The sequence below is a fragment of the Ascidiella aspersa genome, chromosome 3 (assembly GCF_963924565.1).
Source record: "Ascidiella aspersa chromosome 3, kaAscAspe10.2, whole genome shotgun sequence".
In the NCBI taxonomy this organism is placed as follows: Eukaryota; Metazoa; Chordata; class Ascidiacea; order Phlebobranchia; family Ascidiidae; genus Ascidiella; species Ascidiella aspersa.
This window is the reverse complement of record NC_139449.1, coordinates 12,750,390-12,765,728: the sequence shown is the minus strand read 5'-3', so window position 1 is coordinate 12,765,728 and position 15,339 is coordinate 12,750,390. Positions and strand designations below refer to the sequence as shown.

The 15,339-nt window shown below is 34.7% G+C and overlaps 1 protein-coding gene across 1 annotated transcript; it reads right to left on the bottom strand.

Moving 5' to 3' along the window:
• Positions 1–6,483: 6,483 nt before the first annotated feature.
• On the bottom strand, positions 6,484–15,098 carry LOC146160249 (uncharacterized). The gene is made up of 9 exons (XM_083384909.1): positions 14,888–15,098; positions 12,144–12,245; positions 11,418–11,582; positions 11,037–11,180; positions 10,790–10,951; positions 10,106–10,264; positions 9,331–9,573; positions 8,160–8,368; positions 6,484–6,766 (listed from the first exon to the last, which is right to left on the bottom strand). The coding sequence occupies exons 1-9, from the start codon at positions 15,074–15,076 to the stop codon at positions 6,484–6,486; spliced, it is 1,656 nt and encodes a 551-aa protein (XP_083241035.1). The 5' UTR covers positions 15,077–15,098.
• Positions 15,099–15,339: the final 241 nt, after the last annotated feature.

The window sequence follows — 15,339 nt, the reverse complement described above, 5'->3', positions numbered from 1 at the left end:
ATATCCGAGGGTAAAAGTAGTTAAAATAACGAGCAACGCAATATACATAAAATGGCGTGATCTCACTGGTCTGTGACTGACTGGAGTGTTGGTGTCAATGCTGTTGCAGCTAGTTTTCGGTTGAAATCACCTTAAAAAGAGGCACATCAATAAAATGATTAGATAATTGATTGCATGTAATCATTTGGTTGCAAATATTGTCAAACTGTATACTCATTTTAAAAACAACAACTAGGCCTACACAAAAGTGACACACTCTCGTTTAGTAAACTTGTTTGACTTATCATATTCCATTTCAAATAACAAAACAATTCGTTAATGTTTAGTTCAAACTATACGACTAAGATAGATTTAAATTGCGATGGTTAGGCTTTATTTGCCTCAAATAATTTATCTTGTTTTGTTAAATATATTTAATAAATCATAATAATCATCAACATTAAACACTATAATACAGGCCATGTTACCTAAAAAAATATCTTTGCCAATTTAGACTAAATCTGAATAAACTTTTGCCCTCGTGATAATCTTGTTTGGCTTTTTGGTAGACAGTGTTTTCGTTCGCATTGATTTTTAAATTTGTTCATGGTATTTTCGCTTGAAAGTTAACTTTTTAACTTTTACATACTGGTCGGATCCCATCACTGACTTTTCTTGTACACAATTTATTTAGGCAAATTACTTTTAATCTTAAGTGTTTTAAAATATCAAGCTGTGTTTTAACATATGCTTTAATTTTGAAACATTTATTTTTTGGATCATGTACGTCAATTTGTAGATTTAAAATAAATTGCTAGGTATTTGTTTTGTTTTTATGTTTCTTATCCGAAATGATGCGTGAAATTCAATAAACTTATTGATTTTTATATTTCACAGGGCTGGGAATTGACTTGTTAGTTTGTAAAGGTTACCTGCCTTGGGCTTTAGTTAGTTCGTTAGTGACTTGACTAGGGCTTAAATCATTTTGAAATGGCTTGTTTACATCACACCCACATATAGCCCACTCCCAAGGAAAACCAACCAAAGCGCGTAAGTTTTGTCGAGCTAAACAAGTTAGCCCACCCTAATGCTCCTATATCATTCTATTATGATATGGATACAACTCACCGACCGGTTATTTAAGTTGTATTAGGCCAGTATGATACTAACGTTTCATTTAGTTAGTGGTTAACCTAAATCCATCTGGTTTGCTTTGCCTTAATGGACTGACTGATAAGGAAAAACAAGTTCGTGTATAAGTTAGAATTTATTAGCAGCTATAGTGGCGTATATAAGCAAATATATAATAAAGCACGGGCCAGGACGCCTTTAGTAGTAGGTTGTATAAGGACGTCATCATATGGAAGCCGATACCAAATACCAAGTGGTCGGTACACGGCCGATACAAGAGAGGTATCGGTGCCGACCCTAAAGCAAATAAGTAAGGTATTTCAGCAATGATATGTGATCCAGTCAGCGATTCTACCTTGAAAGGTTCAATTATTCAAAAATAATTGCTTAACAACTAATTTAACTAAACTTCGCAACGCTTTAGCAAATTTGGGCTGATAACCTGGAAAACATTTCTTTTGAATGTTTCAAAGTTATTTTGGTCATTTGAGAACATTAATGACTTCACTTAGTATCGGATCGAATAGTTAACTTTTTCCGAAAATATCGGCATCGCCATTAGAATAAGAAGTCAAGGATCGAACAATTCTAGTGGTTAATTGCGTTAGGGACACTAAACTGATTATATCGGTTAATAAACCAACTTAGTCTTTGAATTTTTTTGCAAACCTTTAACATCTTTCGGGCTTCGGGTCACTTTTCTAAGTTAACGTTTCGAAAACGTGACAACAACGTTGAATTGCGCGTTGTTATGCAAAAAAACATTTACCTCGAGTTATTTAGTTGTCTTAAAAAAATGGCCCCATTTTAAAACGTAAGGACTCATTAGTATTACACGTTTTCTCAATGAACGCTTCACGAAACCAAATAATAACGTTAAATACAGTCAAATATGAATAAAAAAATTATTTTGAGTTGATTGCACTGAACTTATTGGCTCTTGTATTAGGCCTTTAATGCTAAATAATTTCAAAGGTACTAAATATCATCAAATGCAGACAGAATTTCTTTTTTTATTACAGATTACCGGTATTTTAAAAATTATTACAGATTATATAAAACAAAACGCTTTACCTCCAATTTATATGAATCGAATTAAATCTCAAAAAATGTACTTTACAGACTATCAAATCTGTAAAATGTTTAAATAAACTATGACGTGCGTCAACGAAATATAGTCAGCAAGTGCACGATTCGCAACAAAATGTATCGTGTTTTCGAAACAAGTTTTGTAGAAACGTCTTCTGATATGAATTAAGCAACTTCGGTGAAAAGTTACTGGCACACTTAGATCGGGACAAGTGCAATACTAAATGTATATCAAGCAATTGCCGCTTTCCTGACCTTTGCGATGCAGTACAATGAGTAATTACCAAGTTTAACAACATACCGGACATTATTAGTACATCCGTGGGCGGACTAATGCAGTTAAGAGATATAATCACTAGACCGGGACCAGTGCAATATCCGACGTAAAACGATAATGTCACCATTCCCGACCTAAGTGAAAAATCCAAAACACTAAAAATGATCTAAAACTTAGAAACATTCAGCAATAAGGTAGACGTCGTAGTATGGAGACGAACGAAAAAGATTTGAATCGGCTTCAAATATTTTCAACGTCGCAAACCAACAAAAAACGTAAATCACCAGCCAATGAGCGATCAGGAAAGGCACAAACGCTCGTTTCGTTTAGTGTATCGTACTCCAACACAAAGCCCTTTGACGTTGTTAACAACCGGTGTCGGGTTGCCGTCGGTTGCTGGCGAAAGTTTTGTGCGACGTTGTTTCTCACCCGGGCATTCTTTCAACCGATTGACACATCGGGGCGACTCAGTAGGCGCGCCCGACCGCGAAACAATGCATCTTTCACAGGACACAATTCGAAAATGTGGAAGTCGCGCGATTTGTGTGTGTCGTGCAGACGCGCTCGCCCGCCGTCGCATCGTGTTTTCCACCGACTGTAGTCTCAAGTTTCCTAAAACTGGCCCTGTGTACCACAAAACCCGCCGCCTTCATCTGCCGCGCTATACCTGGTTTTATAAACTAATGTTCGAACCATGTTATTCGCCAAAATCGTTTTTTACCACAAGCGGCATTAAGCGTCTAATTCTGGGGTGCACATACTAGCTATTGACGCCCGCATAAACAATCTGTATTTTCCTCGGCCGACAGCATTTATGCCCGCGATACCAGATGTGATAGTATCGGTATATGTCTCATACTTAATTGAAGTTTTTATCAAGGCAAATTTATTAAAAATATATATATTCTTTTGGGCCTAACAATCTCGAACATTGCCTTTGAGCGTTTATTTTTTGCCTATATAAATAATATTTATTAGATACGACGTCACAAAGTACGTCGATAGTTAGGTAATATTAAAAAGAGTGTTGTTTTTGGACGAAGCATTTTGCAATAATGCAATAAAGCTGTATTTTTTTACAAGGAGCGAATTACGAACATTAAAAGATTATCATATTCACCCCTCAAATGAATGCATGCACCGAAATCGCATAAAAAGTTTAGACGAAGTGCAAAAATCACTGTGCGGTTATATATTGTTTAAATCGGATTACACTTGTTGTTCTCAAACGAAATTGTGCGCAAATATGCAGCGAAAATTGAGTTTTATTGCGCGTATAAATAATTCGCACTGGCAATCAGGGCTGCGGAGTTGGTTAAAAATAACCCGAGTCCGACTCCGGCCGAATATTAGATTTCATCTCGTCCCGAGTCCGACTCAACCTCTGTATTTCACCAATTTACGTAACTAAATTAAGGTGTATATTCCGCAATCTACTCATTGGTTCATGGAAAATATGCCACGAGCATATGCTATTCCACCATAACAATTTACAGTTTGCGTCCTTATCAGTTTCGAAATTTGGTACTGCGCATGCGCATACGTCGAACTCGGGTAGTTTTACCTCCTGGTCTTACTCGAGTTCCGAGTCCGACTCAGCATCCCCGCTGTGGTCTGACATCTAATTTACGTATATTTTTTTAAATATACTTCGATGCTTTTAAGCCGATACTTATAGGGGTTGAGGGGTTAACTATCAGTTTCGCTTTTTGTTGGTTTCCCAGTCGCATAAAAACACACCTGCTTACTTTTAATGTAGAACAGTGAATCTCAACCTTTTTAGCTTACGGACCGGTAAAATTTTAAAACAATTTTTGCGGACCGGTGGACCTTCAAAAATGATAATCAATCCAAAATGTAATTATGACAAAAGTATGCAACTTAAAAGCAAATAACGAAAACTTCAATGTAATGAGAAATTTGATGCTATCTTTTTGATATCATACGTGTTATACGTGGTTCTGTTGACGTTTTTCACGTACAACTGGTCTTAAAGTTTAAGACTTAAACAAGTTGTAGCCTACATTTAAACAGTTGGGCACAACACTTGCAGCATCGTGACGTACGATAAAGTCTAAAGTAGTCCATTAACTTTATGTTAGGTCACAATGCTGAAAATTACGGAACCGGCTAAGTTCTAAATTTGATGGACAAGCCGCCTTTAACATCTTGCTGTTTGCAATTAAGATATAAATTTGTAATATATTTGGCTGGCCGGCAGGAAAGTTGACGCGGAAAAAAAATATCCCCCTGAATCCGCCACTGTTTTCGTAGTGGTTTCACGTAGTGGACCTTTGGGCCGCAACAAAAAGTTTGTCGACCACTGCACTAACAGGTAGACGACGAGATATGCAAGTTGCCCGTGGTCTAATCCGAATACACATATTTGGCCCGGCAGTATAAAAGGTTGCACGCCCCTGGATTATACCATCAAAACTCGTAAATCGCAAAATTATGAACCTTTTTTAAATTACTTAAATATGCACATGTGTATTTTTTTTATGTAAAGCAGAGGGCAACACAAAGGAAAACTCATATATGAGCATTATAATTATAACACAAAAACGTATAACAGTAGAGCTCCGTCCGTTGAAACTATAGGTCCAAGGGCGCGATTCCCCTTGTAAGAACCACTATAGGTTAAAGTGATACTTTGTACCCCAGGGCCTACGCGTATTCCGAGTTACAAAACATCGGCCAATAACATATTTGCAAGATTTCGATACAGCTTTTTTTCTCTAAGACAAGAGTGTGGTATTTTACCTTTTCTTTTTCTAACCAACACAGAATAACTGGTGCTTCAAAACAGATAAAGAAGAAGAACACTTTTGATTGCAATTCCACAAAAACAATAAACGATCGAGAGCGAATATATTCCTGAAATCAATCTATATTAACATATTCACGTTTTCAACTTTATGTATAACATCAAGATCCGTTGTTAAATCGTTGTCGATTTTTATGTTGGTTTTACGAACTTTGAGAAATGAAACTATCGTTAGCAGTCTACTTTTTTTATTTTTGCAAAAAGCATTAGCAAATTTGTGTAGGGACGTGACGTGAAGATTTGGGCCTCGGCGTAACAAAGGTGTATAAGCGCTGTTTTAGGAAAGGGGTAACCTAACTTTTTTGTAAAAATCGAATAAATAAAAGGCATGGCTATCGCCGGCCGGAAAACTGTAGGAATAGACAAAACAATCTACCAGATGCAATGTTTTTAAGCTTTATTAACTTGAATATTGCTAAACGAAGGAAATACAAACAACTACATAAAAAAACTGTATGGAGAACTTTATCACACTGTCGTTCAGTTTCAAATTTACCAAACTACAGTTAGGAATAGGCTACAATCCGACAACATGTTAACAGTATTTATCCTAATTAGGGAATATCCCGAGGATTTTAGTTCAATGATACCTGTTTAGGGGAATACACACAATTTAGTTAGAAAAGAACATTGGCAACGTTCATCGGGTTTATCAGTTTTTGAGGAAAATAATTTAAGTCTTGTAAATCGATTTTTATCATCCTCAAAACGTTGCCTGTTTCTTATTTAAAACAAAAAAATACAAGTTTCATATGTACGGTATATATATATAGAAAATCACAGTTTTACACCACATTTAATTATTATGCCCTATGCAAATTGTTAAACATAATATTAACAACAATTATGGACTGGATGTAGGACCAATGTTCCTTGAAATAATTTTTAATCCAAGTTAATGTTAAGTTGTTAATTTGTGAGTGGTTTTAGCACAACTTTTGTCTAATGTAATGAGAAAAACAAGATGAAAGAATGTAAGAGAATGTTGTTTATAAAATACGTTGCTGTCACTTACATTACCTAGCGTATAGTTTGATGATCTAAAAAAATTGAGTAAAAAAAGAGTCTTAATATTGACAGGATAATTGACACGGCGGCGTATACCAATGTACAATTTTTACAACAATTTGATATAAAGAACCTCTCACGCCGCCCTTCGACCCCCCTCCATCGCTTACAGTTAAAAGCACACAGAAGCCACCAAATCTTTCACAGGAATGAGCTGCATGTTGTTTGCCAGTTGAAAGACCGAGCCACTCAATTCCGCATCAACAGCTGGAACTAGCAGCGGAGGTGTTTCGTCCCTGAGATTCTTGTCCAACTGCTGCAGTTCGTTGTGGAAACTGCACACGGCTTCAACAGCATCTTCTTCGCCTGCCCGACTGAAGTCATACTTTGCTCCAAGTAGTGATAAATCCATAAAAGGGTTAGAGGTGTACTCAACGAAGGTGTTGAGGAAACACCTGCAAGTATTCTTGCCTTTATTTCATGTAACGCAGGGTTGTTCAACAAGCGACACGCGTGCCAAATGTGGCACGCGACCTAATAAAAATGGCACGCAAGTCCTCCCCAAAAAATACTAAAATTGTTATTTAGCCAATTGCCAAAATAACTCAATTTGTTATTCAGCCAATTGTCAGAAAATACTAAGTTTGTTATACAGCCTATTTGTTTGTTCACAATATACCATTGTTTGTTCACAATATAAAACAATCGCGGCAATCACGACAACCAACAATTACTTTTGATATAGTAACATTATACTGTGTGGAGGCTGGCATTCACATAATATTATATAGCTTGGTGTGAAGAAACAAAAGTCAGCTGAGAGACACTTTGATGTAGTGATGCGCATTTCTACTAGACATTTTTTTTTATCAAGTTTAAATAAACGTTCTTATTTTTGGTAAAATAAGCGCTTTTACTTTAAACAGAACTGTTTCGGATTAAACAGAACTGTTTCGGTTACGAAACTTTGGCACGGGAAGAAGTTATAAGATAAAAATTGGCACGCCGGCATGTTTGAGTTGGACACCCCTGATGTAACGCAAAGAAACATTTTGAACGCTTGCACGGTTTGTATTAATTCGCGATAAATCAACCTCAGTGCATTACAAATAGTTTGCTTTTCACATTGTTAGCAATCGGGTCATTCTAAAATAATCTTAGTCGTACCACATTAAAAACCGTTAAAAATGTATTTTTGAAAGATATACGTGTACAACCTTTAGGACTGTAGCTATACGTCCTCTAATTTATAAGGATTCGCCTCTTTACCAAATAAAAAAGAAGGGTCCTCCGAGGAAACTAAAAAATACCAAATTGTATTAAACCCTATAGCGTTGTGCAGTTATACTGCACGCTCGCTGAATTGCCGGTCAAGTGGGTAGCAGGGGTTATTTAACTTTTTTTACCGCGGACCCCTAAACTTTTTTGTTTTACGTCGATCCCATAACAGATAGACTTCATAAATCTGTTGACTTTTGTCCAAAAAATGTGAAAGTGAAATGGAGTCTAAATCAGTCCCTTTTATTTTTAATAAAACTGTTTTCTTTGAAAAATTGATTACTTCTTAAATATCCACTAATATTTAAATAAGGCCTTAACTAGATCGCCCACCCCCAAGGGGTGTAAACGTGTTCTTCTACGGGTTATCTTGATGTACTGATACATTACATCTTTGTGTAGTTTTTTTGCCCTAATACAAACGCAAAGCGTTTAAAGATGTTTATGATTGAATTTTTTTTTTTTGGTATTTCAAGCTTTATAAAAATAGTGGCGCAACTAAAAAAAACTACTTATTGTTTGAACCGTCAAAGTTGTTATTTACTAATGCTATATGTATCTAATGAACACCTTGTCCTCATGATAGCTCCATCTTTCAACAACAAGGCTGGGTCATCCTTTATTTGTTTGCTGGAAAAGCCTTGGTGTTGATCGCACATCTCGTCCCATCTTTTAGTATCTTCCCAGCTTGTAAAGGGGATGTTAACAGTCATGCAGCCAAACTTGCGCGCAAAGAAGAGCAAGTATGTGTAGTGATCGCAGTAGTGTACCACACCGACCTATTGCACAACAAAACGTTGGGAAAACCATATGTATATTTCGTGTAAATATATACCATATTACCTCAAGAAAAACAGTAAATCTGGGTGGAAAGTAAGTCACAATCGTTGTACTGTTTCAATAACATAAAAAATGTATTGAGTTAATAAAAAAATTCATTTCGGCGGACAAATCTTCTGTAGTTAAATCCAGTTAGCAGTTAAGACAAAACATTCACCAAGGAGATTAAATTACATACACAAAAAAATGAAATTGTATAAAAAAACGTAGGCCTACTACGCGCGACACTGATTTTAATTTCTTTTGAAATCCCTTTATGAATATATGTGTTATCATTTTTATAAATACGTTTCATGAAGGGTATATCAGCCCGTCGTAACATATTTCGACTATAGTGATTTGCGTATTATTTTTAGTAATACTTCATCTTGTTTTGCTTTGTACTCGTTTAGGCAGAAATACTTGAAGCAATGATTTCTAAAAACGATTTCAGCATACTTATCCTTTAGCTATATGCAATTCTTGCTAAAAGCATCCTGTCCACTGGAAAGTTCATCACGTAAACCTTAAACTATTGTTAATTGTAATGTTGGTAGCAGTTGATTGATTTGCTCATTAAATCGATATGAGAAACAATACAAAAACACACCCGTTTTAGATGTTAAACTAGGCTCGTCCTCGCAATAAAAGTAGGCCCTCAAGGAGGATTTTTGTCTTGCAGGCAAAACGTTTTGCCAACAACCTATAAAGCTACTGTTCTTTGTGAATAAATATACTGGTAATAGCAAGTTCTCTTTTTTTCGAACCTATCATTTACATTTATGTTATTGGCAAAAGTCTAATTAACAAATAGTAGTAGCCTACACGCATATTTTACTGAAAAGACACAGTGACCAGGATACCTAACTAGTTTAAGCATAGACACTCTGGCCAATTTATCCCAAGGCAACAATATACATACGGTGTGGATGAAAGTAGCCACTACGTCGATCATATTGCAAGAAGTGATTCCAGGAATACTTTTTTCCAGCTGTTGAACAAGTGCGTTCCATTCCCGGGCGTCAATCAAATGCGAAACGGACTGTACAAAATTTTTCACAACCTTGTAGTATGTAGCCAAAAACTTGAGATATGGAATTTTTTGCTGTTCTTTGTCCAGGACGTAGTTCGGAGGAAAGCAAGAATGGATGAAAGCTGATCCATGCTAAAAGAAGAAACTATGTTGATAGGCCTACGACCAAAACTTATAATTGTGTTAAAAATAAATTCATAAAGAAAATGCAGTGCCAAAAACACCTTTGACGTTTAAGGTTGTAGGCTACAGCAAGAAAACTAAATGTATTTGCATTGAATTTTTAGTCATAGTTTGGACAGAGAGTTTTTAAAGTATTAGTAGTTTGTGGAGAGTTGGTTCTTTCAAACCTCGTAAAATGTGGAAAATTAAACAGTTGAAAAATCAAATTTAAATTTACAGTCATTAGTAAAACATTAAAACAAAGCAAAGCATGCATATGTCTTTTATTTACCTAAAGAAGTTTTTTAACCAACTATATATTTAAATAACAAAACATCCTGCATTGATGGGATTTACTTTTATAAAGTTTAAAATTTTAATTACTAAAATATTCAGTTTTCTTTTATCATTACGAAAACATAAATTAACGGATTTGGATAAATCAAACTTGGCAAGCAATTGGGTATTGCTTAGCTACGGTATTAATCGATAAGCAACACACCTCATATTCTCCAGTATTTTTACATTTGTAATAATTCTTGCACTTTTTTAACACTCCTCTTACGAACTGATCTCCGTTGATGGGAATTGATTTCCACAAACAGTAATATTTGTCCAAAAGAGTTTGCTTGTTGTCCGTTGATCGGTTAAGATTCAAAGCCTACATAGAAATGCAAATACTTGCAATTTGATTAAATTTACCAAGCCAGCCATAAATATCATTACATCTAAATTAAGGTTATAGGCCTACCGCTTTTCACCAAATCTTTACCTAATGCCAAAAAATTAAAACTGTTTCGTTTTGAAACTAAACTACCATAGAATAAGAGGTAAAAGTCAGACTATATTTTTATCGTAGTTCATATGTTTGTAATCTATCAACTAACTGTCTTAGTAATTAATACCAGAAAACTAATACCGGTATCAAAAAGCATACAGTTAGGATCGGGTAACGTATAGTTTATATTTAATTTTTGAGGGAAGGCGTCACTAAAACGAATTGTCAAAATGGGCTAAGACATATAGAAACATAAATAAGGTTATTTTTTTGGAATATATTAGTTAAAAGAGTAAAAAATACAGTTTAGGAGGCAATGACCACGTACCACCCCCCTTGAATCCGCCTCTATAAAAGATATATTATTTTCATTTGATATTCGCTTCAAGTTCAATGTTAATTTTCTACCTGAAAATTAATTCTTTCTGTGAAACGAGAGTGTGGTGCAATAAGGCGAGCAAGAAAGCTGCTATCCGGGAGAATTCGTTTGCTGTGGACAATCATAGCAGACGGAAAGACGAAATGCACCTGGTTGTGGCTCAATCCAGGCGCATAAAACGTCATAGATACCTGATCAAACATTTTGAGAGTGTTATAAATGAATTGACATTTGATATGCCTGAGAAATCATTTAGTTAATAACAAAAATGTTTACCTGTGCATGGAGTTTAGCCATTTTCCAATCCTCCAAACTATTTTCAACAGGTGGCCAGCTCACGCATTTACCGTTTTGCATGATTATTTTGATCTTCTTGCAGTCCTTGCTAAAGATAATCTCACCGACTTCCCAAAAATTACCCTTAAAGTATTTTACGGGTTTTATAATTACAGAAAATAAGCCGCTTTTGTGGTATGGTTTGCGTTTCCACCACCAAAAACAAAGCGTTTTAGTGCAATGCGGTATGCACAGTGGTTTTGCAAAACATACCCATTATTATTGGCAAACAAAACATAACGTCGCTTAAATATAGGCTATTTTAAAGCGTCTAAATGCCCTGCTTATCGATTTTGCAAAAGTATAATTTAACTTTTTTACCTTATAGAGTGAGTAATTGTCCAATCCAACCAATTTAAATTTATACATCTGGAGTTTCCTGTCAAACTCAATTGAGTGAGAAAACACTGAATAAAGAATGGCATAAATCAGCTCTGAGTTGGACACGAGTTCAACCCTCTGATAGCCCAGCAAAAGCTTCGCCAACTAAAAATATAATAAAATTAGTAAAATAAACCCAAGGGGTATAACTCATAATTGTGTGACAAAGTTATTCATCTCTTTATGCATTTTTTAATTTCGATTTTAAGTGAAAATAACTTATTTGTAAGTTTTAAGACCACGTTAAAACTCAGGTAGTTTTGGTCATAGCCTTATAGCATTTGTAGCCTTAGCACAAACAAGGTTAATTCGTATGTGCGACTAAATAAGAAGTGAAAGAAAAAAGGATTTTTATTGTACAAAAGTAAAATATGCAAAGAACTGTGTTGTGACTTGTGCGTAATGATTCAATTGACAGGTCAAACAAAGCAATTTACTAAAAAACATATAATGATTTATTTTCATTAACTAAAAACAATAAATGAGTTTTTATCGTAAACTTTGAAGTTAAGTATTTTTTTTTTAACTTTCCGCGACCGATATAGTTTTAACAGTGACAGCAAAACATATCTCGTGGTTCGATTTAGGTTGTGTTCTTTAAATGAAAGTGTATAATTGTATATTTGTGTTTATTTATTTTTTTTGTCGAGCCTTGATTTGTTTTACCTCCTTGGCAGTTCCGAAGGTCATTGAATATATGTAGAGTGGACTACGATGCAAGATAAACTTGAGCTCATCTACAGTTGAAACCGAAATAACATCGCAGACCTAGACACATCAAGTTGTTTATTGGCAATGATCAAGATGCATGCAAAAAAGCGACGTCTGTTTTTTGAAGTTTTTTTGAATATATTTAATTAAGACAGCTTTTGACGCGTTTTATGACGTATTACATTCTGACATAAATTTGTGACATCACGTGGGAAAATTTCCATGCGTTTCGGTAAAAAAATATTTTTACTTATTTCAGCCCTGTGCATAATGACTATACAGTATATATAGGATTTAGGCTTATGATGAATTCGTTTTAAGCCGGTACCCAGTCTGCATTTCATGGCACTTTACGCCGAGATCGCGGGTGTGCATAACCAAGTTTTGCCACAATTTAGCTTTTCATATTTAAATGCGCAATATACCAGTTCAGGTAAACACACAAATTTATTTAGAAAACATATCGGTTGCGCACCAGTCATAGAATGCAGACTGGATCGGGACAATAGCGTATTTTAAGGCTTTGTCCTGGCGTCCCGATTAATCACCCAAAATGTCCTGTTTTTAGTCATCCAACGTTTTCCTTAAACATTTCATGCATATGAGTTTGTTGTGATTGGCTTGTTTTGCCAACTTGATGAAAAGTGCTACTTGGTGTGCGTTGTTAATCCCTTATATGTTAAATATGAATTTAAAAGAGTTGAATTGTTATGCCACAGCGTACAATTGGTGCGGTGGTGTGTCGACTGTGTTAGCCTTTTAGTTCAGTAATATTTCGAGTCGAATTTCGTGAGGTAACTTTTTAAATAAATAAAATCGAATAAAGAAAAAAGTAGTTTATTAGCTACCAAATAATATAATGGGCGACTATGTAAGTTCACAAATACAACCTTGTTTTGGTTCCTATAAAATTCAATATATAATTTTTCGTAGTGTTGATTACTAAAAAAAATGTTCTATATTACTGTTTAGTTTTAGATAATTCCGCTGTAAATATTATTGCTGTCGAAAGACTTCGTTTTTGCGGTGTAAGTTTAGTTAATATAACCTAGGTCCTAGATAAAAAGCTATTGTTAGCTGATTGCAAACCATTTTTGTATGAGCAATGTGTCAAAAAGGCGAATTTTCTCGCGTAAATGTATAATTTGACTTGTTAATTCGTCGCAAACAATCGAAATACACAAGTCCTATTTTTACGTATACACCTTGATTGTTATTAAATTATGTGTTTCGTGTCGTTACGCTATGTCGTGTCTTCTTAATAAATACAATGATCGTATTCCCAAGAAAACTACTAAATTTTGTGTTGTGTTGCAAGTTTGTCTCATTTTATTTTCTAAGAATTTTTTTGTATCAATTCGGACACTTTAAACGAGGAGTGAAAATGTTATTAAACTTATTCAAAGGTTATTTTATCGAATTCTTTGATCAAGTTATGATTACTATGTATCCTACAACGTATTAGCAATGAGTTGATTATTTGTGCCTTGTTATAAAGTGAACTTTTCAGTTTAAAGTACGTCTAGCCCTAGGCTAACATTGGAGGTTTGTAAGTTCATATCAGGGCTACTGCATATAAATTGGAGAATAAGCAACGCTTTTCGTGATAAATTTAAAATTGAATCGCTAATGTCAATTGAAAACTTCAGATACCCTATTACTTTTTCGTACGTTAACTTTTTTTTCGGGGTAATCACTTATTTTGATGTTAATTAAGCATAATTAAGCTCAATATTACTTATTAATAAAACTTTGGCAGCTCGAAATTTTTAAAGCCAACAATGGCGCTAGAAGAATTACAGGCAGAAAACTAGTACGTCGTTAACAGGGGCGAATACGTAAGAAAAAAAACTTTTAATTGTAGAGCATTGTAAATACAACAAAAAAATCTACAACAAAATATCTATCAATTTTACGACGTTTTGGTCCGTTTCAAGGAATCAGATCAGAAAAACGCCCTGCCCCTATCCATACAGTAGCTTTAGACCTACTATGCAATTTGGTTACGCCGTACAACTCAATCTGTATAAAGCACAACATCTGTTAAACTAGATTATTATGTTGTTATTTCAAGCAATATGCAAATCTATTTTGTGTGCCTTAGGAGTCACGTCTTCTCTTAAATTAAAAGTTTTGCCAATTTCAAACAAATAAACTCAATTATTTCGCACTTTGCGTGATTAGACTGATTTTGAGCTGTTTTTGCGCACGCGGTATGATGGAACTTTGCGATGATATTTGTGAAAAATTGCATGACCCTCCAAACAAAAATCATTCATCCCCCACTGGTCATCGCAGACTATATATAGCGTGCTTTTTTCGGTCTTGGCATGTGTTAACCCTGATGATCCACACTTTCCAAAAATTGAAAAACAATAAATTCGATAGTGAATTAAAAGATGTTCAAGATAACTTAACAATAAACTTCAATTAAATTAATCCTCTATTGCAGAAAACTTCGACAAATAAGGAAGAGAACGTTTTTTTTACAAAACATAATATTAATGGTACAAACAATCTGTATGGAAATGTTATATGGTTTGTAGAAAATACATTTCATTATATATTCTTTATCGTTGTATATTTCATTTTATTTTAAGAGAAACATTTTAATTTGTCAAATGGCAACATAGGATACGTTGATACAAAAGTCTTTCGCGGATGACCAAAACATGTTAGCACTGTGGCCGTCCACTTACCTGTTGACTCAGGTCGATTATCCCAATGTTTCCAGTAAGAGTACAATTAATTCTTGTCAAAAGTTTTAATTTTAACAATACTGCCTTTAAACCGATTAGAAGTAATCCCATTATAGCCAAAGGTAGATAGGCAAGAAAGATAACAGGCCATATTAGATGGATCGCCAACTTTCCAACAATATTTGCCATCTTCGTTATTCAGTTATACAGAACCTGCCTGTTCACCACAAATTTTCATAAATAATAATTACAGCCTCAGTCCGTCTTAGTATAAACACATTTCAGCAACCAACGCACACGTATATCCCACTTCCGTTTCTCAACATGGAAAAGTCCTAAATAATTAATAGGAAATTTGATGTCAAAATGTTGTAACGTAAAATATTATTCGTCCTTTTCCCAGTTAAACAGGTTATGTCTTATTGTATTAGATCAGCATATGTATTTACAAA

Excerpts from the sequence above, each read along its gene's own strand:
- LOC146160249 (XM_083384909.1), bottom strand. The coding sequence starts at position 15,076 with ATGGCAAATATTGTTGGAAAGTTGGCGATCCATCTAATATGGCCTGTT. Across the intron at positions 11,181-11,417 it reads ACAATTACTCACTCTATAAG|GGTAATTTTTGGGAAGTCGG; the intron begins GTAAAAAAGTTA and ends AAATACTTTAAG. Across the intron at positions 10,952-11,036 it reads TGGCTAAACTCCATGCACAG|GTATCTATGACGTTTTATGC; the intron begins GTAAACATTTTT and ends ATGTTTGATCAG.